At 35.4% G+C, this 27,973-nt stretch overlaps 1 protein-coding gene across 4 annotated transcripts in view; it reads left to right on the forward strand.

Moving 5' to 3' along the window:
* LOC131806820 (homeobox protein 5-like) overlaps window positions 1–12,218 on the forward strand; it is a 29,577-nt gene extending 17,359 nt beyond the window's left edge. For 2 of the 4 annotated variants that reach the window (XM_059131572.1, XM_059131673.1), the window contains 3 exons: window positions 25–2,928; window positions 5,855–6,250; window positions 7,563–12,218. In XM_059131572.1, the coding sequence (XP_058987555.1) occupies window positions 25–2,928; window positions 5,855–6,250; window positions 7,563–7,584 (3,322 nt within the window). In that variant the 3' untranslated portion in view covers window positions 7,585–12,218. The remainder of the gene's footprint in view (window positions 1–24; window positions 2,929–5,854; window positions 6,251–7,562) is intronic. The other 2 variants (XM_059131640.1, XM_059131602.1) reach the window with 2 other exon arrangements.
* The last annotated feature ends 15,755 nt before the right edge of the window (window positions 12,219–27,973 follow it).

A 27,973-nucleotide genomic window follows, 5' to 3' on the forward strand; every position in this document is an offset into this window, starting at 1 on the left:
TTTCGGGGATGGGCACTACTAAAGTCTATATGCTTTACTCTCTTCTCCTGCGCATAGATATCCATCGGGCAACAATAACAATGCTCCCGATGCCATTATCATAAGTCGACCGGCCCTACAGCAGCTGACCAATGCCATTAGCGGTGTACGCAAGAGCAGTAGTTTGCCCAATTTACGTGACGACAGTCAAGAGGTAATGATTTTGAGTCAAACTCAGATACATCCTCTACAGCATCAGCACCAGCAGCAGCTGGAAGTGAAACAACCATTGAATGTCTCACAGGCGATCAGTACCTCCAATATGGAGGCAAATTTGAAATGTCGCAATTTATTGCCCATGTGCCAGATACCCATTACAGCCAATTCCACAGCAGCGTCCATTGATGAGCGGTTAAATGATTTAGCGCAACAGCAGCAGCTGCAGCAGCAACAGTCCAGTGGTTCGCACCATCATCATCAGCAACAGAAACACAATAAACATAGGTGTTGTTGTGGTGGCAGCAGCCACAGCAGTGGTGCCGGTACCAACCATCACTCAACCTCCATGGCCAGTAACAATGGTTCTGCCACCCTAACGTCTCATCACTCGAACAAGGCTCACATTTCAGGTTCTACTTCGTCGGGTTCCTCGAATCCACCAGCATTCAATCTAGTCAAATTGTTTATCAAACAAAAAAGCACAAATTGTTCTTTGGAAGATCAACCAAGTGCTCACACCTGCATGGATGTGTCCTCGGGCTGTTGGCCATCCAGTGATGCGGCCAACTCAAGCACAAGTTCTTCGCTGGAGCAGCGTTTGCGCAAGAAGAGCATGAATGACTCGGGTAAGGGATCTGCCCTTAGTAGACATGACGAGGAGGAGGTGGCCGATGCCTCGGCTTTAACATTCCAAATGGATGCCTCATCGTCTACACCCAAAAAACAGCAGCAGCAACAACAACAGCGCCGCTCTTCACTGTTCTACGATGAGGAGCCCAGCTCCAGTTCAACGGGTTCATTGACGGCCACAAACTCACCAGCACACCGCAGACGTAGCATGCCTCTGCGCAATCCCGCTCTAAACCACTTGGCCACTCAACATCACAATTCCGGCAACAACAACAACTCCACTGCTAGTCTCCTATCATCGGATAATACCTCGGAACAAATGACCCAAATCCATTTGTCATCGGGTCAAGAAGCCTCATCCTCATCAGCCTCATCATCTGCCAAAGCTGAGCGCAACAAACAGCGCCGAAGTCGCGATGCCTCCCGGCCCATATCGAATGCATCCAGCTCGGAAATGATAACCCGTTCCATGCAAACCTCCTGCGGCAGTCTAAGTACACGTAGCAGCTTAAGTGATCGTTTCCGTTGTGTGCCACCTTCATTTTTGGAAAAACTCAATAATCTGGGTGAGGAGAGACAGGCGCCCATCTATGTGATCTATCCGAATTATGCTCTGCCCGATTTGGGTTTCGTCAAGACCTCAGCCACACCGGATGTCATTTTCTCACCCTTCAACTACAAGAACTCCATTGGCAGCGCCTCATCGTCATGTGCTTCCCTGAAGAAACGTTTCAGCCTCATGGCTGGCAGTGATGAAGATGAAATACTCAAGACAATGGACTACAAGCACATACAAGACTGGCATTCGTTGGTCACCCTGTTGCCGGGTGATTACAGGCGTAGACTAAAACACATTCCACAAGTTGACGGAATTCTCAGCCAGTTGGAGGCTGAATTGGCCCAGAAACCATTGTTCTGTCTAACTCCGCCCGTCAGACGCAATAGACCCCACATTTGCGATTGCAATCAATACTTTCAGCAGCGTGACCAGCAACAACACACTGGCCACCAGGCCGAGGCAACAGCTGGTGGTGCTTCGTCCAGTTCTGGTTCTAATCAACAGCCCTCGTCGGGCTATCGTGGTTCATCCACCATGCTCACAGATTCGGAATTCGATGCCAGTTCGGGTAGCGGCGATAATCATCTGAAACAAATGTATGTTTACCAATATGAACAGCAACGCATGGATTCGGGTGTGGAAATGAGTCCAAAGGTGCAATCAACGCCCGTGCCAATGCCCAGAGGCATTTTGCGCAAGAGTTCTTCAGCGGTGAGAAATAAACGTAATTCCATGATAGAGCAAGACAGCAAACAGGCCAAGTTGGAGAAGAGACGTTCTCTGCAAGAACCACCCCATCATTATCACATTGGTTCTGCCGAGGAATTGGCGGAAGTTTTCGAAGAAGAACCAGCCGGTTGTGAGCTCTACGCCAGTCCCCAGCCACGCAGTGAACGTTTGTCACGCAAAGATCTGGATGCCCGTGTGCGGGCTGAGAATTTCCTCTCATCCTTGCCACGCAATGAGCTTAAGTATTATGCCGAGATTGCAGCAATATTAGAGTCTTCCGAACCAGAAATTCAATATGATGCAGCTGCCTTAAAGAAGGAGGTATCGAGGGCATTGAGTCAACAAAAGAAGGTCTCATTCAACGATAAAGAGGCCCAAGAGCAGAATGCCGCCAATGTAATGCAAATGCAGCCACCAGAGGCAAGACAAAGGTTTTCAACCCCACCCAATTCACCGAATATTTCAATGGCCACAACTGGTGGTGTACCACAAAATCCGGCCGCATTACGTTTGCAAAATAACGCAACCACAACAACTCAAACAACTGTTGCTGCAGCTCCACGTCGCTGCTCACAACGTGATGAGCAGGAGAAACGCAAATCGGAAAGTAATCGCTTTAAACGTCTCCAGATACAATGGGAACTGATTAGCAAGGATTCGAGTATGCTCAAAGAATTGGCCAATGCGGAACAAACAAAGAGTGGCGGTTCAACGCCCACATCAGCTCAGGCGGCAGCCAATGCCGCTGCTGCTGCGGCAACAGCAGCCACAAAATCACGTATACCTCGTCCTGTGAGCTATCCAGCTGGAAAGTAAGTTGGCAACATGTGTTATATAATATATTTTTGTTAAAATATATACGTTTATATTTGTGTAGTTATTTTGTTAAATTGTAGTATTGTCCGGTAGTTTTGTAAATTGGTTTAAATGTGGAACCAAAACACGGAAGTGAAAAATATTGGAAGATTAGACAGTTTCGAAATGTTTTTGAATTTAAATGTCAGTTTTAAGAGAGCTCAAATGATTTTATTAGGTCGTGTAATTTTAAATTCTTTTTAAGTGGAATCCGTTCTAAAGTATTCCTTAAGAACATGTCCCCAATAGACTGCCTTGCATCCATAGAAGACATTTTTAGAAGTTATTTTGTCCATAGAAGACCTCGAGAGATTTTTTTATCTGTAAAGAGTCTTTAAATGCCACCTGTCTTTGAAATATTTTTATGTATAGAAAACCTATGAAAGGTGTTATATTTACGTATATATTTTAGAAAGAATTTCGAGAGAGAAAAATATTTAGAGGGGTGATGTATGTCCGAGAAGAACGTTCACATTTCCATCTCCCATCTACCAAATTGTCTACGATTCCTTTTGATAACATGACATTACATCTGCATAACAGGTGTTTAATCGTCTATACATCTTCTTAAGTAGCCAGGACCACGGCTATTCAATTTTGAGGTCAGAGACTATTCATCTTCTCGAAATTTCAGGACAGATGACCTTAAATTGCCTGTAACCGGTATCTAATGACCATACTCTACCAGCGTCTTCGATGGGAGAATTTTTGAAGCAGCTAACTTGTTGGTAGCTTTATGAGATGAGACATCAATCAGCTTATTGGTGGCCTGGCGGTCTCATCAATCAGCATTCTATATGCCCTCGTCGATTCTTAGATCAGACCTGTTAAAGGATCCTATTATTCTTCTCAGAATTTCGGCCAAATGGCCTTAGATACCCTGCAGCCGATTTCTAAGTGCATCAATCAGAAGATCAATTTGATCTGATCAGAAGATCAATCTGATCAATTTTTTGAGTAGCTGACTTGTTGGTAGCTTTTCGGTCTCATCAATCAGCTTATTGGTGGCTTGACGGTCGATTCTTAGATCAGACCTGTTAAGGGATCATTTTATTCTTCTTGGAATTTCGGCCAAATGGCCTTAGATACCCTGCAACTGGTTTCTAAGTGCATCAATCAGCAGATAAATCTGATACTGGACTGGTCAGTCATTATGTCTGCCCCGATTCTTAGACCAGACCTGCTATGCGATAAAAGGGAGCGTATTCTTTTCCTCGATATTTCCGGCCATATGGCCTTCGACAGTCTGCAACCGGTTTCTAAGTGTTATCCTCTACCAGCTTACTTGATCAAACACTTTTTGAAGCAGTTGACATGATAGTTTATCGGTGGCTTGATGATGATTACTCAATCAGCTGATCAATGTGATACTGCACTGGCCAGTCAATATTTCTTCGTCGATTGTTAGAGTAGACCTGCTAAGCGATAGAAGGATGCCCGTTATTCTTCTCGGGATTTTCGTTCAAATGGCCTCAGATATTTTGCAATTGGTTTAGATGTGCCATCTTCTACTAGCTTCTTGGATGAGAGAATTTTTTAAGCTGCTGACAAAATAGCTTATCGCTGGCTCTCTACTTGGAACTACCTCGACCATCTATTAGGAACTATCTCGACCATCTATTAGGAACTATCTCGATCATTTACTAGGAACTACTTCGATCTAATTCATCTGTCATTTCATTCCTCAATATGTTACTATGGTCCTGGAATCCAACAAATCTTAAAGAGATCACGTATTTTCAGGAGGACTTTTATGAAATCAAGAATAGCATTCGATAAATTGTTACTTGACTAGATACCTTCAAGAGCTGTCTGATTACCGACATATATAGTCACTGGTCCTGCTATCGTAAGAGTGATATTTCGTTTACCATTTCAGATACCTTCTTGATTGTAAAAATCGTCGCCTGAAAAACAATACAGCGTTTCAAAATTAGGATACTACAACTTGGATAAGACACCAGTTATCCATGTTGGAAACGTCTGTGGCCCGAGGGGGTTTTATTTACCGGTGACCTGTAAAGTTTTTTCTCCCCCAAAAAATCTAGAAATTATCAAATATTTACAATCGTTTTAGAGATGCACCCCTTTGATGACCTACATACATTACTTTATTTACGGAGGACATGGCCAAAGTCTTTTTTCTAAAAGAGTTTAATTGAGAATCTATGGTCACAAAAAGCTTTAAACAAATCTTTTAAATATTTTAATTTTTTTCTTCTCAAAAATTTTCAGTAAATCGAAAAAAATACTACTGAAAATAATAGTATTTGATATTCAATCCTTGCCATCTAAATAATATTAAGCATTTACGCCTAAAAGTATGCATTGATTTTTGATACATTGGATTTTATACTAGTCAGTGTAGGATAATAGCTTAATAATAAAAATAATTATTCATAAATTTAATTATAAATAATAAATTCCAATATTTTTCACTTTTATTTTTGGTGTAACTCAATAAAAAAACAATATTTTATTATTATTAACTAAATTTCTTTTGGTGAATATTTTTGCTAATTTTATTTATTTATTTTTATTTCTTATTATTTTTTCATGTATTTGTCAAAAACAAAAAAACAATCTATCTACCCAACGCACCATTTGATCCTCTCCTCCCACGCAACACCACAATATGCCTGCCTGTGTATTCCTGTTATGGGTTTAAAATTTTTGTTTTGGTTTTTATGTATATATATAAAAAACTATCATAAAATATTTTAAATTTTGGTTTAATACATATTTCCCCCACGTATATATCTACTCAACTCTACCCTTGAAAACAAAAACAAACAATTGCATGTTGTTGTTTTTTTTTTCCTGTAAAATATACATCTCTCTCAACACATCTGTACATACATATAAATGTATTCACAACTGTAGAAGAACTGATATGTATAATCATCATACAACAATGACTGATAATAATACAACAACAACTACAACTACTCCTCCTCCAACAACAACAATTCATAAAAATGTCACTGTAAATACTAAAATACCTAAACCTCCACGTATTTCTCCACAAATTGCTAGAATAACAAATCAAGCGGATGCCACCAAGACAACACGTTCACCATCACGTCTACAGCCACCGAAACGTTATAGCATGACAGCGACACCACCATCGTCAACAAGTGCTGCTGCAGCAACCCTGTCATCACCATCAACACCAACAACGCCCGGTGGCGGCGGTTCAGCGTCCAGGGCCCGTACCCCCAACTCAAGGGTAGCTGTGACGGCTCCAAATACTCCCAAGAAAAGAGTGCAATCACCAAGGTAAGTAGTGTGGGACAAATTTTTTCAAAAGTTTTTATGGGTATTAATGTGACAAAAGATTATATATTTTTTTAGGATTGTGAATAATCTTGTGCGATAAAATTCAAAATTTTTAAAAATTACAGGAAACCTCCTGAAGATTATGAAAGTAGAGTTGAAAATAGAAGACACATTTATCGGCGTTTTGAAAGTTTACAAGCGCAAAGTAACCGATATGGAGTTGCCTCTTTGTTTTTCAACATTTTTGAAGTTTTCGGATGAAGATTCCTTGGAGTCCTAGCATTTGAGATATGTGGTATCTTAGCCCATATTACTGATAACAACACGAGGATTATTTTTATCAAAAACTCAAACCCTCAATCAATTCTCCAAAGGGTTATTTTTCGTCCCTTTTTCAAAATATTGTTAAAAATTTCATTTGAACGGGATCGGAAGAAGCCAAATATGTATCACAAAATTCTACTATTAATCCCAAAATACATAAAATCTAAATTTCAACTAGACGCCTGGAAGTCAAAAATATTAAAAAATAATTTTAGAGTAAAAAGCAGTACTTCGTGTGAGTTTATGCTAATTTCTCCTACAAAGCATCGTTTTCGAAGGATGGCGCCAAAGACAAAAATATTCTGCATTAAATTTCACTATAAGTCCTCAAAGAAACAAAATCTCTATTTCCATAATATATCCAAGAAATATTTGATTCAATATTGCGCAAAATATCAATATCAATGGAATTCAAGCGTGATAGTGAGATTTCTTTATATTTGGCTGGAAAACCATAAGTGGCTATCGTTAGAGCACTCCAGCATTTAAATGTGAAAAAATCTTTTGTGACTCGTACCATCGCTCGTTGCCGTGATACTGGTAGCGTAGCCCGACGTCAAGGAAGTGGACGGAAGAAAACAGCAACATCAGCAGAAATGGTTCGAAAAGTTAAGAAGCGACTGAATCGAAACCCAGGTTCCTAGGAATCTTAATCCGAAAATGTCCAAAAGTGGCGAAGAGAGAGAAAGAGAGAGAGGGAATTTGCCCCCTCTAATTAGGTAGCTTTCCAGCTGTTCCAAAACGCCGATACATGTGCCTTCCTTTTTTGCTCTACTTTCATAATCTGCTGGACTCTAACTATTCCCAAAATTGCAAAAATAATCACTGGATTATACCGGGTCCATTCCCATTTAGCAAATTTTCAATTAAATTAATTTATTTTATTTTTTTTTATCTATTGTCACATTTTAACACATTTGGGAAACAATTTGTTTTAATTTATCAGAATTTCCAATTTACATTTTCCCTTATTCTCTCTTTCTTACAGAACTATTCCCAGAGTGCGATAAATCTAAAAGATGATGTATGAAGAAGTAACATGGAAAAGCCTATATGAAAACACATCCCCCTCCTGTGTTGTAATATTTATTTTCCAGTTTACTACGATATCAAGCCTCAGCCTAGCACGAGTTTATAGATTAGACAAAGATTTAAAACAAAACAAAAAAAAGTAACAAAACAAAATGATAGTCTATAAAACAAACTCAACTCTATGAAAAAAACAAAATGCTTATAGACACAAAAGACAACAAGTAATAAGTATTAAAAACAAAAAGTTAAACAAAAGATGGAAATGGAATGCTGTACGAAAAAGAAAATGGAAAGAAGAAATCCAAAAATTGAAAACCTAGAATAAAAAAAGCCACCAGAAAAACAAAACAAACACATATTTATAGGCTGCAATGAGACGACATTCATGGTATACACAAAAGATCAACAACAATAAGAAAATATTTTGCTAATTTAATTTTTAAATTATGTAAATTAGTTGACGAGAAAAACTCCTCCATAACGCTATACAATTCTTTTTTTAGGATAGTTTAGTAACTGGAACAACAAACCAAACAAAACAAAAAAAAGAATTGCAAAATATTTTTTCTAAAACAATTTTTGATTTTTCTAGAAAATCAATTCTTTTTCTACACAACAACCAATCAAGAACAATACAACAACAACACCAGTGATAATCTAATGACAAAACCAATTTTTATTTGATGGAACCACATAGACCCAAAACTCATTTGTGGTAGCTAAAGACACAGCAAGATGATGGGGAATAGTTTTTGGAAAAAAAACAACAATGTGAAAAAAGACTTTGTATGGTATTTTAAGAGAGCGCGAGAGAGAGAGTGAAAATAGAAAACAACCTGGATACTAGCCGTTTAGGAAATGAAATTTAATTGTGTATTTATATATTTTTATTTTTTAAAAATTAAGAACAAAGCTCCTAACATAAAAATCCTCAAAAAGGAGAAAAAATATCACTCTCCCTCCTCTCCCTACTTTATCATAATACATACAATACAAAACAACCCTCACTTATATATCTATATATTATAATGAGAGAGTAAACATAAAATCCAAGAAAAGCTTTGTAAATGTTTTTTGTTGCAATATATATATTAAAAGAAAAGAAAAAAAAGAATGAAAAGAAAACCGACATTTAAACAATATAAGAAGAAAAAAAAGGAAGAAGATTTAATATATAAAAACAAATCATACTATATATATATTTAGCATATATTTGTAAAATATTTTCTATATAAACAAAGTCCACCTTTGCCCCCACAACATACACACAAACACTCTAAACTCCCCAGTAAACAAAAAAAAAGGGAATTCTAAATATCTGAATTTTCCCTTTTGTAAAACAAAAGTAAAAACACATAAAGCTCAAGTCATTCATTAAAGAAGTAAAGCAAAGAGTTAGATTAAAGCAAAGAGAAGAAACAATCTCTCAAATCAAGCAAAACTGAGTATGCAAAGTAAAATACTGAAAAACAAGCAAGTTGATATTACAAAAAAAAAAAAAAAATGAAAATTATCAGAAAAAAGAAAAGTGTCATGGAAATGCAACAAATGATGGAAAGGCCTTTTTCTTTCTCCATTACGTTTTGGTTGTTATTTTTTTGTTGTTCTAAAAATTTCAAACAATTATCGTTAAGACGATATGATGGTTTATTCATATTTTGTAAATACTTTTCTATATCCACTTTGGGTGTTCTATGAAGGGAAAAACCTTAGGATACATTAACTGCTTGGGAGAAGGTACTGAGATTTATTTTATTTTGGGAAGTGATTTTATAAATGAATGAAAATATTGGTTTGGTTTAAGGATGCCCAGCTACATGAATTCGACAACTATTTCGCACGGAGACCTTTGGTCCATTGTGTTCATTCGAGGAAGAAATGAAAAAGAGATATAGAGGCGAGAAGGAAAAGAAAAGATCTATAAAGAAAAGTGTTGTTATTTTAGGAGGCTGGTCTGCCTAGCCAGGGAATGGCTTGGATAAATTTGTAAATGATAATGGGATCTATGTCTTAGAAGACCATTAGCCAAATAGCTTCTTGTTGGATAACATAGCCCATGTGCAATCATCTCTACCTGCTCTTCTTCATCTTCACATAATCTACTGTAGTTAGGAACAATATTGTCATATCTTGAGGTCAAAAATCTGATACTGCAGTGACCAGTCAGTATGTCCACCACGATTCTAAGATCAGACTTACTAAGCTGCTTGTTCTTTTCCTTGAGATTACTGGTCAGATGGCCTTTGATACCTTGCAACCGGTTTCCAAGTGGTACCTTCTTTGATGAGATTTTTGTTTTTGAAGCCGCTAATTAATAGCTTATTGGTGGTTTAACCGTCTATTCAATCGGTACAACCCTGGAACCCAACAAATCTTAATGAGTCCACATGAAAAGATAGTGAGTCCTATTTGAATCAATTTAAAAAAATTGTTTCTCAAAATTAAAGACCAATATTCGATATTTCAATCTGAGTTATATCCCAACTTCTGGTCTGTAGATATATATTTCAGAAATAACCCTTGAAACTAATTATGATGTGCCCAATTAAAAATCTGGTTTTTGTAGCAACTATCAGGAACGGCAGGGAACTCCTTTCGTTAGTAAATATTATAGAAGGATCTATAAAAATCTTGGACTATTTCCGAAATTGGAAGAATAATGACTGGGGCAAAATCTAGAGTATAACCTGTCCATATCCATATCGTAAATTCTCCAAAAGGCACCGAAATTGCAAAATGATTACAGATCACATAACTTGTCCTTTCGCAAATCCCAATTTTTCATTCAAATGGACTTTTATGGCATCAATTTTAGATTTTTCCTTATCTCAATTTTCACATGCAATAAAAACTTTTGTGGTAATCAAGAACCACCTTCCACCTATAAGCAGGATCCAAATAAAAATTATATCCAATAAAAGGCATCAAGTTAGGATTTCAATGTCTCACGGTTTCCAATACCACCCTCAATTGAAGAAATGATTTTCTTTCAACTATCAGGTTTGTCTGTATGATTTTTGGAAGGATTTAGGAAAATGTTAGTTTTTTTCCGAAATTGGAACAATAGTCATTTTCCATCAAGGGACCCTAAAAAGGTGGGCCCTAAAAGGGTTATAACAATCAATCCCTTTTATTAAGGGACCCTTTATGGTGTCAATTTAAGATTTTTCTTGATCACAACTTCCATATGCAATAAAAAGTTTCAAGAATCATCGAAATATTTTTCTAGCAGTATGTCAACATTATGTCAGCATGGTAATGTTACACAGACCAAAAATAACAGGCACCAAATTACGCTTTTAATGTTTCGCCATTTGCAATACTCAACCACCATGTGGCTATGTTTTCTAAGAGTGGAGTAGAATAAAGAAAAACAGGCTAGTAATGCCTGCTAACTCAGTTCTTTTCGATTCCATCTATTTGTATATTTTGCAATGCATTAAAATAACAACTTAGACAGAAAATTGGAAAGAATAAGGCCTTCATAAATCAAAAATGAAAAGCAAAAACAACATCCTACACCCAAATAGTTAAACAATTAATGTACTTTTGTTTATTAAGTACAAATGTTTAAATACATTTTTTTGGTTTTAATTTGAAAAACGAAAATAAAATAAATTTCTTCCTTTTCTTTAGAAACTTCTTCCTTTTCAAAATATACCCCCCTTAATTTATAATAAACAATTAAAATATATTAAAAACAACCAACCAACTTAATTACATTTATTTTGTTATGATTATTTTTTTATTTTAATTTTTGAGTTATTTTATTTTTTTTTAAAGAAAATTTAATTTTCTTGTGTTTTTTTTTTTAATTTAACAATGCATATATTTTTTATTTAACGAAATTCTATAATTATTATTATTATTATTTTTTTCTTAATACACAAAGTGATTACAATTTATTTGCTATAATTATTTTCATACTTCCAATCCCCTCCCAAAAAAAAAAAATATCCAATCAAAAGTTCTTCCTTTTTTTAAATACCACCTTAGTTAATAATTATGTGTTACAGATCTATCCATTCAACATCTATTACCACCCCTTCCTCCCTCTACCTATGTAAATGTTCATAAGTTGTAATTTTTTAACATTAGTTTATAGTATTTTTTTTATTTACCTATCGTTTATATAATTTTCCCTTCTAATTCTACTGCTACTATGGGCTATATTTATCAACTTTTTGCTATCTTAAAATATTATTACAACTCTTATCAATGTATTTTTTTTCTTTATAATTTTTATTATAATTATTATTAAACAAAACAACAACATCATAATTGTATTGTATTATTAAAACAACAACAACCACAAAAAATATTAAACTAAATAAAGTAAAAAGAAAATAAATAAAATATTTGCAGAAGAATTTATCATCAAAAACAAAAAAAAAATGGAACTCCTCTTGAATATTCATCTACATTTTTCATTTATTCTAAAACTCGATCATTAACAAAACATTATTATTATAATGATAACAAAATAGCAACAACAACAACAGCAATTTATATAATTTCCTCAAGCCCTTTGAAAAGCGCAATACAAAACAAATAAAATAAAATACAACAAAACGTAAACCAACTCATTAAAAATGTATAAATACAAAAAAAAGTAACAACAACAACACAAACATAAACAATTTTAATTTAATTTAAAACGGAAAAATAAATATTATTATACATATTAAAGAAAATATTAATAAAAATAAATAAAAAAAAGTATTAAGAAAACAAAAAAAAATGTGTTTTAATTTTTTAGTGGCTATTAAAAATCATCAATGGTTCGGAGATTATTTTGGTAAAAATTAACCCTGAAGGGAGTCACCAATGGGGTATTTTTAGTCCTTTTGTTCACAATATGATTAAAAACTTTCTTTCAACGGCTTCAGAGCAAGTGGAAATATTCTACAAAATGTTTTGCAATGAAATTTTACAATAGGTCCCAGAACACATCTAAACTCTAAATCTTACCTTAACGCCAGAAATGCATACATATATATTAAAAGCACATTTTAGGGCTAAAGCCGTTCTTTTTGTGAATTTATGCAAAATATTCCTACAAAGCATCATTATAGAAGAATGGCGTAAGATACCAAAATATTCTTCATCAAATGTCAGTATAAGTCACCATAGAAAATAAATCTCCATTTCGTATAAATATCAAGGATATATTTGCATCAATGCTGCCAAAAAAATATTTCCTAATATTTTTACAAGTTTTTCCTAGAAATTTTTCGAGTTGACGCCAGAAAATAACATTAAAGTTCATTTTAGGCAGAAAGTGCCAAAAGAAGAAATATTCTACACAAAATTTCACTTTAAATCTCAGAATGAACCACATACAAAGGTTCAATAGCTGTTAAGAAAATTATGTTGGACATATTTTTATTACATACAGCACTATGTGTTGGGGTTATTGTAAGTTTGATTGGCCCAAAAATTATATAGAACCTCGAAATATTGATCCCCGACAAATGAAACTATATATGAATCTTCCTAACTCGCCGAGCTAAGTCGATCAAGCTATGTACGTCCGTCCATCCGCCCGTCTGTCGGTCTGGCTGGTGCGTACGATAACTCTCGAATGAAGTATCCGATTTAGGCCAAATTTGTTACATCGTAATATTATTGTCAAATTTAGATCGAGTTTGGAGATGGACAATATCGGTCCACTCCTTTTGGTACCTTCCCTACAAAAGGTCGAAATTTTCAAAGAAAATATGTAGCTGCATAGAAAGAGAAAGGATGATCCGATTTTGTGAATCCTAATATTTGCATCAGTGCTAGGTCAGGTGCGAAAATAGACAATACCGGAGCACTCCATACCACTCAGGTCAACACTTTGGTTATTCATTAAGCTCATAAAACGCGAAATTAACAACCGAATCCATCAAGACTTGGTGCATCTAAATAATTCCGTCAACATAAGATCTGTTGTAAAGATGGTAGAGATTGGACCATTTCCCCTGGTATCTTCCCCACATAGGTTTCAAGATTTTGAAAAAAAAAAACGCTTAAAGAAAGCAAAATAAGCATCCAACTCTCTTCAAATTTAACACATACAAACATTTTTTTTAACACAAGATCTGTTGTGAAGATAATAAATACGTGCGGATCTGGCACGTCGCAATAATTATATCAAATTTATTTAGTTCGGATACGAAATGGACATTATTCCATTCCTTCAAAACCTACTCCATAGAGGGTCAACGAACATTGGTTGAGAGTATACATCTGTCGGCAAAACCGACTGATTTTTTTTACTTATTAAATTGTGTGTTTGACTTTAAAACAGGGGTAGGCAGAAAAATTTAAATTATTTTGTGATTGTATGTATTTTGAAATAAAAAATATTGCAAGTGCTTCTATAAACAGAGAGAAATAATTTGTTAGCTTTTTTCAATTTAAATTTTCTGCTTTCAAAACAACTTCGTTGGTAAAAATTAATATTTTGATCAGACAATTCGAAGCAATACTTGCACAATTATTTCAATTATGATTTATTTTAAAATAAACAAGTAAAAAAGCTGTGAGTTCGGCCGGGCCGAACATTGAATATCCTCCACCATTTGGAACGAATTTGGTAATTCTCAAAAACAATAAAAACCGTAAAAATCCTGTTAAAATCTTGAAAATACCGAATGTAGCTGTTATATTAGGGTCTATACGACGACATGGACCTGCATAGGTAACTGTTGTCATAAGCCATTACAATATTCAAATGTGAAATTTAAAAAAATCGTTGAATAATGTAGCTAAAATCAGGAAAATACCGAATATCGGGAGGTACCGTTATATGGGGGCTATACGAAGACGTGGACCTGCACAGACAATTTTGTCTAAGGCTGTAGTATCCATTACGAACTTCAAATACCAAATCTGAAACAATTCCGGTGAATAATATAGCTAAAATCATGAATATACCGAATATCGGGAGGTACCGTTATATGAGGGCTATAGGAAGACGTGGACCTGCACAGACAATTTGCTGCCTTAGGCTGTAGTATCCGTTACAACCTTCAAATACCAACTTTGAAACAATTCCGATGAATATTGTTGCTAAAATCATCAAAATACCGAATATCGGGAGGTACCGTTATATGGGGGCTATACCAAAACGTGTACCTGCATGGCCCATTTCAATACCAAAAGTCCTGCATAATATACTTTTGAGCAAAATTTGTATCAATCTACTTCAATTCGTTCAAGGGTTGGGTGATTTACACAGACGGATAGACGGACATCGCTAAATCGACATAGAATTTAAAATATATATACTTTGTGGGGTCTAAAATGTATATTTCGAGGTGTTACAAACGGAATGACCAACTTAATATATCCTCCATACTATGGTGGAGGATATAAAGAATCCATTTAAAAAAAGATAAATCTTAACAGTTGAAATTTTTACAATTTCGGAAATATTTGTTTCAAATATGTAGTAAGATATTTTTATGTTCTCCAATATTTTTACGGTGTATTGATAAGAATATCCGACAGCAACATCCTTATCGACTGCTCGAACAAAACTAAATATTCTCCCAAAACCAATTTGACTAAAAATTGAAAATAATTTATTTTTTTACAATTGTGTTGGTGAAAACACTGATATTCCATGGGGCTCTCTTTGCCTATCCCTGTTTTAAAGATACCATATCAATAAAATAAAATACAACTTCATTCGATTACATTCAATTTAACTTGTACTTGAAATGTCGGTGGAGTATCCAAAGGGTTAATGAAAATAATTTTATTGTGAATGGTACTCTTAGCATTTTCCCACACCATCACAAGCGACTTAACCAAAGGTTTGATGCTTAGCTAAGTACTAAAATTATTGGGAATGAGTTTTATGGCACAATCAATTTTAGACACATTAGAGTGGTTATAGCAAATAACTGCACAAATAGTTGTCCGCTGCGGGTCGAAGTTTTTTTAGGCTAATGGAAAATTTTGTTTTTTTTTTTTGTGAGATGCTTCAATGGATTGGATTGATTCAAACTTTTAAAACGCCAATGCTCGGTTGGCAACGTGGACTTGCGAGATACCGTTATATTGGGGTTTAATCGAAATATATACCTGTATTAAACTTATTTTATTTTGAAGGTTTTCTACTACCAAAGGAACAAAAATATAACAAAATTCACTCAAATTTAAAAAAAATGTGGTCATGGCCCTCGAAATAGATAAAATTGCGGCTATGTCTAAGTGTGGTCATATATAGAAAATATTTTTTAAGGTCAGTTGTTTCCAAGTACTAAGGATTTACAATAATACCAAAATTATGCGAAATTAGTTTGAAAATTAACCACAATGTAAAGATTACTTGAAATTGGGGTTCGCCCATACGTATGGTACTTGTGTCTTATTATACCCTACACCACAAGGTGGTCATGGTATTATGTCTTTGTGCATTTGTTTGTAACAGGCAAAAGGAAACGAGATAGACCCATAGTTCTTTTTGATGATCTGCATAGAATCACATTCTGAGTCGATTTAAGCATTTCCGTCCGTCCGTCCGTCTGTCCATGTATTTTTGTAAACAAAGTACAGTTCGCATTCATTGCCCTATCCAGATGAAATTTTGCACAAAGAGAATTGTCTATATAGGTTCACGATATCGTGTAGCGCCCATATAAATGTACCTCCCGATATTCGGTATTTTGATGATTTCAGCCAAATTTGTCAATGGAATTGTCTTAAAATCCACAAAAGGTGTTCCTTTTGAGTACATTACCCCCTGGAAGAGAATTGTCTATATAGGTTCACGACATCATATGTTCCCTAGATAACGGCACCTCCCGATATTCAATATTTTTATTATTTTTGCGACATTATTCACCGGAATTGTTTCAAATTTCGTATATAATGTTTGAAACAGTAACTACAGCCTATGACACAAATTACTTATGCAGGACCACGTGTTCGTATAGACCCCGTATAATGGTTTTCATTTTTTAAGTTTCTTCTAAACGGTGCAGGGTATAAAAAGTTCGGCCCATCTGAACTTAATTGCTTTTTTACTTGTTTTTCCTCCCCTCCACACACACAATTGCCACCCTAATTTTAGAAACCATTCTTTCGAATTATCTTCTAATCAATAAAATTGTCTTAAGAATGAACTCTTATTGCCATTAAATAGACAATTTATTGAACGGCATTATTGAAAGCATTTTGAAAATTTTATTAAGAATTTCTGATCTCTTACTTAACTCTCGATCGCATTTATATTCAATTGTGGTGCATTAAAGTGCACTGAATGAATGCCAAAGTGAATCGATGGCTTCAAACGTTGCGACACAGAGAAAAAGAAGAAAAAAAAAATAGAAAACTAATCCACTTAACAAGAAACACAACATGACGGGGGAACAGATTCGTAATTTGAGATATGAGTGTAGAATACTTTTTTCATATTCTGAAAAGTGTTTTTTATGACGTGAGTAAATTGTAATTGTCACATATTTAATAAATTGTTTAATGTTTTATGTGAAATAAATAAAAGCACTGGAGACTATTTAAGTGCAGCAAATTTTACTTCTATGAGAATCAAATAATTTATTGAACGGCATTCATAAATGTTTTGTCAAGAGTTAGTACCTGTTAGCAGATTTATTTCAAACATGGTGTGGCTGAAATGATTAATATGCAACACGAAATGTATTGCAGGTTAATTGTGAACATATCCCAGCAAAAATTTTAATAAAAAATGGAATGTCTGTCAAAATGACTATAATTTTTAGAATCATAAAAAAGTCGACAAAAAGTATCCAAAAACTTATTTTTGGCCAAAAATACTACTTATTTTGTTTTTAATGGATAAAGATCACTAGCGTAATCCAGCTAACTTTTTTCATTGATACATTTTTGAGCAATAAAATATAGTATAAACAAGTTAAAAAGCTGTAAGTTCGGCCGGGCCGAACTTTGAATACCCTCCACCATTTGGAACGAACTTGAAAATTTTCAAAAAATAAAATTCTTAAAAAATTCTGTTAAATTTTTAAAAATACCAAATATAGCCGTTATATTGGAGTCTATACGAAGTGGACCTATATAGGCATTGTTTCAAATTCGAAACTTGTATTAAACGGTCAATAATGTAGCTAAAATCATCAAAATATCGTATATAGGGAGGTACCGTTATATCGGAGCTGTGCGAAGACTTGGACCAACATAGAAAATTTTCTGTCACAGGCTGTAGCATCCAATACGAACATCAAATACGACATCTCAAACAATTTCGGTGAAAAATTTCCCTAAAATCTTCAATATACCGAATATAGGGAGGTACTGACATATGGGGCCTATACGAAGGCCTGACCGTGCATAGACAATTTTCTGTCACAGACTGTAGTTCTCATAGCGAACTCCAAATACGTAATTTGAAACAATTCTGGTGAATAATGACGCTAAAATCATCAAAATACCGAATATTGGGAGGTACCGTTATATGGGGGTTATATGGAGACGTGGACCTGCTCAGACAATTTTCTGTCATAGGCTGTAGTATCCATTTCGAACTTCAAATATCAAATTTGAAACAATTCTGGTGAAAAATGTCCCTAAAATCATTAAAATACCGAATATCGGGAGGTACTGATATATGGGGCGTATACGAAGACCTGACCCTGCATAGACAATTTTCTGTCACAGACTGTAGTTCTCATAACGAACTCCAAATACATAATTTGAAACAATTCTGGTGAATAATGACGCTAAAATCATCAAAATACCGAATATTGGGAGGTATCGTTATATGGGGGCTATACGAAGACGTGAACCCGCACAGACAATTTTCTGTCGTAGGCTGTAGTATCCATTTCTAACTTCAAATACCAAATTTGAAATAATTCTGGTGAAAAAATGTCCATAAAATCATTAAAATACCGAATATCGGGAGGTACCGTTATATGGGGGCTCTACGAAGTCGTGGACCCGCACAGACAATTTTCTGTCGTAGGCTATAGTATCCATTACGAACTTCAAATACCAAATTTGAAACAAATCCGATGAATAATGTCGCTAAAATCATCAAAATACGGAATATCGGGAGGTACCGTTGTATGGGTGCTATACGAAAACGTGGACCTGCACAGATAATTTTTTGTCATACGCTCTACTATCCATTTTGAGCTTCAAATACCCAAGATGAAACAATTCCGGTGAATAATGTTGCTAAAATCATCAAAATACCGAATATCGGGAGGTACTTATATATGGGGGCTATATGAAAACATGGACCTACATGGCCCATTTACGAACTTAACCTGCCTACTGGAAAAGTAAACACGTGTGCAAAATTTTAGCCTTCTATCTCAATTCGTTCGAGAGATAGCGTGATTACAATAGACAGACGTACAAACAGACAGACGGACACGGCTAAATCGGCTTAGAATTTTACGCTGATCAAGAATATATATACTTTGTTGGGTCTGAAATGAGTATTTCGACGAGTTACAAACGGAATGACAAAGTTAATATACCCTCCATAGTATGGTGGAGGGTATAAAAAATGGGCCATGTCGGTCCACTTTCCCAAGATTCAAGTGCCTTTCGCGTTTTAATCATAATTCCCATTTAATTCTTCCAAAGAGAGAAAATTAAATTCCATAAAATATTGCCAATATGAGAGCCTACTTTATCCAATCTTTGAAAAGATCCCAAAATACTCACTTCGGAATTTTCGTCATGCGGAAAAGGAAGCTATTAAATTAAATTAAGAACATTCTGAATAAATAGACTAATTGTTTGAGATTGAAATTGAAATCTTCAAAAATAAACTATGTAAAGTGATCGTCAATCAACAGTCCGCGAGAGTACCGTTGAAGTTCATTAGCAGGAACAAATATATCTTCTTTTTCCGCCGACAGCAAGAATGGCAAAACTAAACAAACAAATAGTTCTTGGGTTGTTGATTTTCTCATTTTCCCCATTGAATTGATGTTCCATGAGCGGCGATTTAATCGGGTAATGAATGATTCAATTTGTTATACGCACGTGTATATAAATAGAAAGAGGTGTGTCCCGGTGGTGTCCATATGGTCGAACATGTATGCGCTGTATGTATGAAGATGTTAAATATGTTTTATTTTGTGATGCCTTGATGACCTCTTTCACCCTTCAGGGTAAAATGTTAATTTTTATTTCGTAAAAACATTGGCACCAATTTCCACCAACCCACAAAATTCTGTTGAAGCTGCAACATGGATTCATTTTAAAATGTAGATCTGTATCAAAACCATGTGAAATTCAATTCCCATGTAATCGATCGCCGATGCAGCTGTCAACTGCTCTTCAAAGTCGGGTTTTCGTGTTTCGGTTTCATCGTAAGTTTTCTTCCAAAGCTAAAACCTCAAATATGTATATTTGCGGTTTCGATTCGATTTACATAATCACATAATAATGGTTCAAAAAGGGCAGCAAGAAGATTTAATAAGTACAACGTTCGGAAATCGAATACTAGGCACACAAAAAAACAAAAAAAATAATAATAATATGAATGGCTCATTTTAATGCAGGGCATGTACACGCACAGGCACAGACACAGAATTTATGGCAAAAGGAGGGCAGGAGCGTCGTAAGGCAAGTGAGGGAGAGTGTTTTTTATGGCTTTTGCGAAGGAGTAACGTTTGTTTAGATGATAAACGACTAGACAGAGCGAGATGAAAAAACTGCAACCAACTTCAGACTGCTGTAATTTTTAAGCCACTCGTCCGACAGCGGTAAAAATTATTCCAGTGACAGCTCATTATATTGTTTACAAGCGTACGAAAGCATTTTAGTGAGAATTTTCCAGAAAAAAAGTTATTCGTGATGGAATTCAAGTGGAATACCACAAGTGGCTATCGTTAGAGCACTCCAGCATTTAAATGTGAATAAATCTTTTGTGTCTCCTACCATCGCTCGTTATCGTGATACTGGTAGCGTAGCCCGACGTTAAGGAAGTGGACGGAAGTGAACGGAAGAAAACAGCAACATCAGCAGAAATGTTTCAAATGTAAAAAAGCAAATTGATCGAAACTCGCATCGCAGTGGCCGAAAAATGGCTCGTGAGCTGAACATATCGCGCAATATTCCATTCGGCTAATATTGAAAAATGAGCTCGGGGTAAAGCTATTGAAATTCCAAAAAAATGCAAGAACTTACACCGCAACAGAAAGAAAATAGACACAAAAGAGCTAAAGAGTTGCTTCGCTTGGCCGAAAGTGGTGAACTACCGCGTTTGGTTTTCTCCGATGAGAAAACATTCGTTATCCAGCAGTTTGCCAACAAACAAAATGATCGTGTTTACTTGCCAAAGAGATCAGCTGATAATGTGCACCTTCAGTTGGCCATCAGAACTCAAGCGCAAGGCCATGGTGATGGTGTGGGCCGCCATAACAGCCGATGGTCCCTCTTCGCTCGTATTGATCGGCCGTGGCATCAGAATAAATGCAGAATATTATCGTGAACATATTCTGGAGGGTGTTTTAAAGCTTAGGGCATGCAAACATTTTGGCCGCAGACCTTGGACATTCCAACAGGACTCAGCACCATCGTACTCAGCACGCGTCACCCAAGAATGGTTACAAATTTCCAGCGCAAAATGGCCACCAAAATCTTCGGATACCCATCCGTTGGACTATTGTGTCTGGAGTATTTTGGAAAGCAAGGTTGGCACAAAAAAATACAAAGGTGTCGATAACCTCAAGCAAGTGCTTCGCCGGAAATGGGCCAAAAATACCGCAGAGCAACATTCGGGCAGCGTGTGACGCCATAATTCGTGCCAAAGTTGACCAATTCGAACAAATTTAAACTTATTCTAAAAGTTGATGCTATTTCCGACAGCTTTTGCTTTCATTTAATAAAATTAGAAAAAAAATAACAATTTATAAAGCAGTAAGTTCGGCCGGCCGAACTTTGGATAACCTCCACCATTTGGAAAAAATTTGGAAATTTTCAAAAAATAAAATCTTTAAAAAATTCTGTTAAAATTTTAAAAATACCGAATATAGCCGTTATATTGGGGTCTATACGACGTGGACCTACATAGGCATTATTTGTCATAAGCCATTACCATATTCAAATTCGAAACTTGAAATAAACGGTGAAGAATGTAGCTGAATTCATCAAAATATCGTATATATGGAGGTACCGTTATATCGGAGCTGTGCGAAGACCTGGACCAGCATAGACAATTTTCTGTCACAGGCTGTAGTATACATTTCGAACTTCAAATTCGACATCTCAAACAATTTCGGTGGGTATTCTACCTAAACTCGTCAAAATACCGAATATAGGGAGGTACTGATATATGTGGGGCCTATACGAAGACCTGGACCAGCATAGAAAATTTTTTGTCACAGACTGTAGTTCCCATTACGAACTCTAAATACGTAATTTGAAACAATTTCGGTGAATATTAACGATAAAATCATCAAAATACCGAACATCGGGAGGTATTGTTATATGGGGGCTATACGAAGACGTGGACCTGCACCGATAATTTTCTGTCTTAGGCTGTAGTATCCATTTCGAATTTCAAATACCAAATTTCGGTGGGTATTGTACCTAAACTCGTCAAAATACCGAATATAGGGAGGTACTGATATATGAGGCCTATACGAAGACCTGGACCTGCATAGAAAATTTTCTGTCGCAGACTGTAGTTCCAATTACGAACTTCAAATACCAAATTTGAAACAATTCCGGTTAATAATGTCGCTACAATCATCAAAATACCGAATATCGGGAGGCGCCGTTATATGAGGGCTATATGAAAACGTGGACCTAAAAATAAACATGTGTGCAATATTAGAATATATACACTTTATTGGGTCTGACATGAGCATTTCGAGGAATTACAAATGGAATGACAAAGTTAATATACCCTTCATAGTATTGTGGAGGGTATAAAAAATTATGGCGTTTGACTTTCTAGCAGTTTTGTTCACCACAAGCTGGTCAGGGTATGTCTTTGTGCATTTGTTTGTAACAGACAAAAAGAAACGAGATAGACCCACAGTTCCTTTTGATGATCTGCATAGAATCACATTCTGAGTCGATTTATGCATGTCCGTCTGTCCGACCATCTGTCCATGTATCCAGATGAAATTTTGCACAAATCATTTGTTTGGCTCAAGGACGAACCCTATTGAAATCGGAGATAATCGGTAAAATTTATACATAGCTCCCATATATATCTTCGTCCGAATTGCTTCTAATTGTGCACCAAACGTGTAATATCAGCCTGAATAGTATGAAATTATGCACATACAATCAAATTAGGCCTGAAAATAAGTATGCCAAATTTTATCGAGATCGGTTCAGATTTGGATATAGCTCCCAATAAAACTTCGACCTATTTACGTTTTATTGTGCAGCAAACGTCTAAAATTTGTCCAAATGGGATGGAATTTGCCACTTACGACCGAATTGAGTCTAGAAGCTAGTATGTCAAATTTAATGAACATCGGTTCAGATATAGCAATAGCTCCCATATATACAGGCATGTCACAGAATGTAAAATCGTTCAAGAGTGAAAACGAAAACGGTTTTAGCTTCTCTAAAAAACGGAAAACGCAAAAATTTTGCGTTTTGATATCACTTTCAAAAAGCAGGGTGAAATTGAAATGTTTAGTGATTTTAACGTAAAAAATAAACAGAAGACACATACATTTAACAGAAAATATTGTATTAACCAAATTCTCTTAGAATGAACATGTTTTTGGAATTTATTTTACAAAAAATCTATTATTTTTCTAATCCATGATGAAAACGCAAAAAAATATGCAGAAACTCGTCAAAAACTGTTTATTTAATTTATTTTATACTTTAGAGGCAAACACCGAAACGTTAAACAGGACAAAATTTTTATCAATTTTATGGATAAACATCACGATATTGCCAGGGGCTATGTAAAAGGTGATAAGGTTGTTGTTGATTCTCTATGGACGGAATTGACAGCTTTGCTGAATAGTTCAGGTCCACCAAGTAAAACCTGTAAAGAATGGAAGAAAGTTTGGTCAGATTGGAAAGGAAATGTTAAGGCGAAGATGTGCCATAATAAAAAGGACTTGCGAGGAACTGGTGGTGGTGATATCAATCAATATGTTTTCAGTGAACACGAGAACAGTTTAATCAGAATTTGCGGATTGTATAAAAGCGTCGATGGATTTGGTGGTGCAGTAAGCTTTGCAGATTTTGTAAGTGTCTAATTCACTTACAAAATCCGCAATCAGTTGTTCTGAAAAAGAAAACTTTGATTCGGCATCATCTACACATATTCCAAGAACTCGAAAATCAAGTCAATTAGTTTTAAGTGAATCTGAAAACGAAGAGCTTAATTTTTCACCCTCAACTTCAAAGCAGACCACTTCGATTTTAAATAAAAAAGATAGACCAAGATCATGCATTCCAGCTGCTTTTAAAAATGTTTCTACATTGGCAATTGATCCAAGAACACCAACATTGGAAGAAAACCGTTCGCGAACATCTGTAGAAATAAATTATTATTAAAATAAATTTGAAAATAACTCATTGCTGGTGGATCCTTACTCTGCATTTGAGTGAGATAAAGGATCTGATGCGTTCCTCAATGTCCGGCGACGAATTTTTTCAGTAGACCGCTGATTTATTCATTACATCATCATTTACAGCAAGTATTGAAGCCCCTGGCATTTTTACTTTTGGTCTTTATATTATAAAAAACAATTCAAACTCCTTTTTTAATTGTCAATAATTTGTTTACGATTTTTTTTTCATGGAGTTACCATATTTTTATTTCAAAAATGTGAAATGATTTTTTTTCCGGATTAGTCAAAACGTTCGAGTGCTGAAGAAGCAAAAGCAAATCGTAACGATTTGGATAAGGTGAAATAAATCGATTTCGTAAAACTTCTGTGACATGCCTGATAATCTTCATCCGATTTCTTATATTTGTTACCCACAGCCGTAATATGCACTGCGTAACAACGATATTCAGGGAAATATATCAAATACAGCTCAGAAATATCTTTGCTAAATTTTATTGAAATCGGTTCCGATTTGGATATAGCTCCCATATATATCTTTTTATATATAATTATAATTATATATAATTATAATTATGACTGTAATTATAATTATAGCGTGTATGTTGAATTCTCCCATTAAAACGTTTAATTGTTATGCGGAGCTCTACTAAATTAGCAAAGTGGTGTAGGGTATCATAAAGTCGGCCCCGCCCGACTTTAAAACTTTCTTTACTGGATTGTTTATATCACCCTGTCATCTGTCGGTAAAAGCGACTGATATTTTCTAACTTGTTAGCTTACTTTCGAGATTTCCCTGTTATTACTTTTGATGTCGCCCAGGGTAATCATTAGCTTAAATAAAGAAAATTACAGATATTGAAAGATAATTGTTGGTATATCTTATCATATCAGCTAAATTCTAATTCTGGTTATCATTCTCCCCAGAAACATGCAAAAAACATGCAAAAAACATGCATTGTTGCCAAAGCGTTTTTTTTTGCTTGTCTTGGCCATCGCATTTCACCTCAGTTCAAAGTGACTTTCCCGCCATAAGCTAACTGATATCAAACACTCGCGAGCGAACCACCATCAAGAGAAATATTAGCTGGCACTGATGTTCTACTTCTAGTTGAACATGAACATTTTCTATTCCTTTAAAGAGTCTCCAGTTTCGTCTGCATATTTTGTTGTGGTTCCTTCGATGTTGTTGATTATATTCCAATACATCCCATGTGCATGCACGTAGCCATGCATGAATTTGCCCTTTTCCTCTCATGTATGCCACATATTTGTTGCAAATACCCTTTTCAGCAGACTCTCTATCGAGTGTGTAAATAGGGTAATGAAAAATGTTGGCTGATTGTTTGTTTGATTAGTTGTTGTTGTTGGGTTCGCCGTTTGTTTGGCTGAATGTCTGGTTTGTTGATTGTTCGATAGAAAAATTCCGCCACTACTGTTAGAACAATACATACATGCTACTATACCCTATAAATTGGCATAAAATATTAGTTACACTGTGTGACAAAATATTATACCATACCCTATATACTATAGGGATATACGATACCATACCCCATAAATTGACATATAAAATAAGTTACACTGTGTGAAAAAAAAAATATTTGCATAACCTCCATCATTCTATAGAGGGTATATTGACTTTGTCATTCCGTTTGTAACTCCTCGAAATACTCATGTCAGACCCAACAAAGTATATATATTCTTGATCAGTGTAAAATTCTAAGTCGATTTAGCCTAATAGAAGCCTAAAATACACACATATTTATTTTACCAGTAGGCAGGTTAAGTTCGTAAATGGGTCATGTAGGTCCACGTTTTCTTATAGCCCCCATATAACGGTATATCCCGATATTCGGTATTTTGATGATTTTAGCGACAGTATTTGAATTTCGAAATGGATACTACACCCTAAGGCAGAAAATTGTCTGTGCAGGTCCACGTCTTCGTATAGCCCCCATATAACGGTACCTCCTTATATTCGGTATTTTGATAATTTTAGCGACATTATTCACCGGAATTGTTTCAAATTTTGTATTTGAAGTTCGACATTGATACTACAACCTAGGACAGAAAATTGTCTGTGCAGGTCCACGTTTTCGTATAGCCCCCATATAACAGTACCTCTCTATTTTCGGTATTTTGATGATTTAACGTATTTACAGTTCGTAATGGGAACTAAAGTATGTGACAGAAAATTGTCCATGCAGGTCTAGGTCTTCGTATAGGCCCCATATATCAGTACCTCCCTATATTCGGTATTTTGACGAGTTTAGGTACAATACCCACCGAATTTGTTTGGGATGTCGTATTTGAAGTTGGAATTGGATGCTGCAGCCTGTGGCAGAAAATTGTCTATGAAGGTCCAGGTCTTCGCACATCTCCGATATAACAGTACCTCCCTATATACGGTATTTTTATGATTTTAGCTACATTATTCATCCTTTGTAATTATTCACCCTATGTTATGGTAATGACTTATGACAAACAATGCCTATGTAGGTCCACATCGTATAGACCCCAATATAATGGCTATTTTCCATATTTTTAACAATTATTCGTTCCAAATTCTGGGGGCTATTCAAAGTTTGGCCCGGCCGAACTTACTGCTTTTTAACTTGTTTTTTTTTTTAATTTTCTGATAAAGATATCTTGGAATCCTTACATTTATGGTGCATGGTGCTTTCGACCATATTGAGGATAACAATATGAGGATTATTTCGGTCAACATTTTTAAACTTCAAGAGAATCATTAAAGGTGTCTTTTTGGTTTTTTCTTCAAAATATGGTTGAAAACTACCTTTAAATGGGATCGTATATTCATTAAAAATACATTTTATGGCCAAGCATCATTTTAGAAGGATGATGTCAAAGAAAAAAATATTCTTCGTCAAATTTCACTAAGGTCATCTAGGAAAAGAAGTTGTAAAGTTTTGACAGATTAAAGTATTGAAAAGTGTGAGTCTTTGTGAGTGAAGTACTAGAAGCGGTTCAGAGATATGTATAATCTTCACAACAGATCTTGTGTTAGCAAAAATTTGGAGTTGGATGCTTATTTCGCTCTCTTTGAGCGTTTTGTTTTTCAAAATCTTAAACTCTATATGGAGAGGCACCAAAAGGAATGGTCCGATCTCTACCGTCTTTACAATAGTTCTTGTTTTGACGGAAATATTGAGATGTGCCAAGTATGAATGGAATCGGATGTTATTTTCGCATTTTATGATCTTCGTGGATATCAAAAATTTTGACGATTTGTGGGAGAGTTAACAGAAGAAGCCGACCGATATATCCCATCTTCACAGCAAACATTGTGCTAGTAGATATAATGAGACGTGTGAAATATGAAGATAACAGGATGCTTATTTCGCTTATATTTTATAATCGTTTTGGTTATTCAAAATACGACCCTTTGTGGGGAAGGTATCAGAAGGAATAGCCCGATCTCTACCGTCTTTGTAACAGATTTTTGGTTAATGTATATATTGAGATGTGCCAAGTATGAATGGAATCGGATATTTATTTCGCATTTTATGAGTTTCATGAATATTCAAAATTTTGACCACTTGTGGGAGAGTTAACAGAAGAAGCCGACCGATATATCCCATCTTCACAGCAGACCATGTGCTTGTAGAAATAATGAGACGAGTGAAATATGAAGAGAACAGGATGCTTATTTCGGATTTTATAAACTATTTGGACTCTACCAGAAGGATGAGAGCGATATATTCCATCTTCACATGATAAATATAGGACACTTATATGACATTTTATAAGAGTTTTAATTATTCAAAATGTTTACGCTTTGTGGGGCAAGTACTTGATGGAATGGACCGATGTAGTCCATTTTCGCACCTGA

This window comes from Musca domestica, unplaced genomic scaffold, assembly GCF_030504385.1.
Source record: "Musca domestica strain aabys unplaced genomic scaffold, Musca_domestica.polishedcontigs.V.1.1 1, whole genome shotgun sequence".
NCBI classification, from domain to species: Eukaryota; Metazoa; Arthropoda; class Insecta; order Diptera; family Muscidae; genus Musca; species Musca domestica.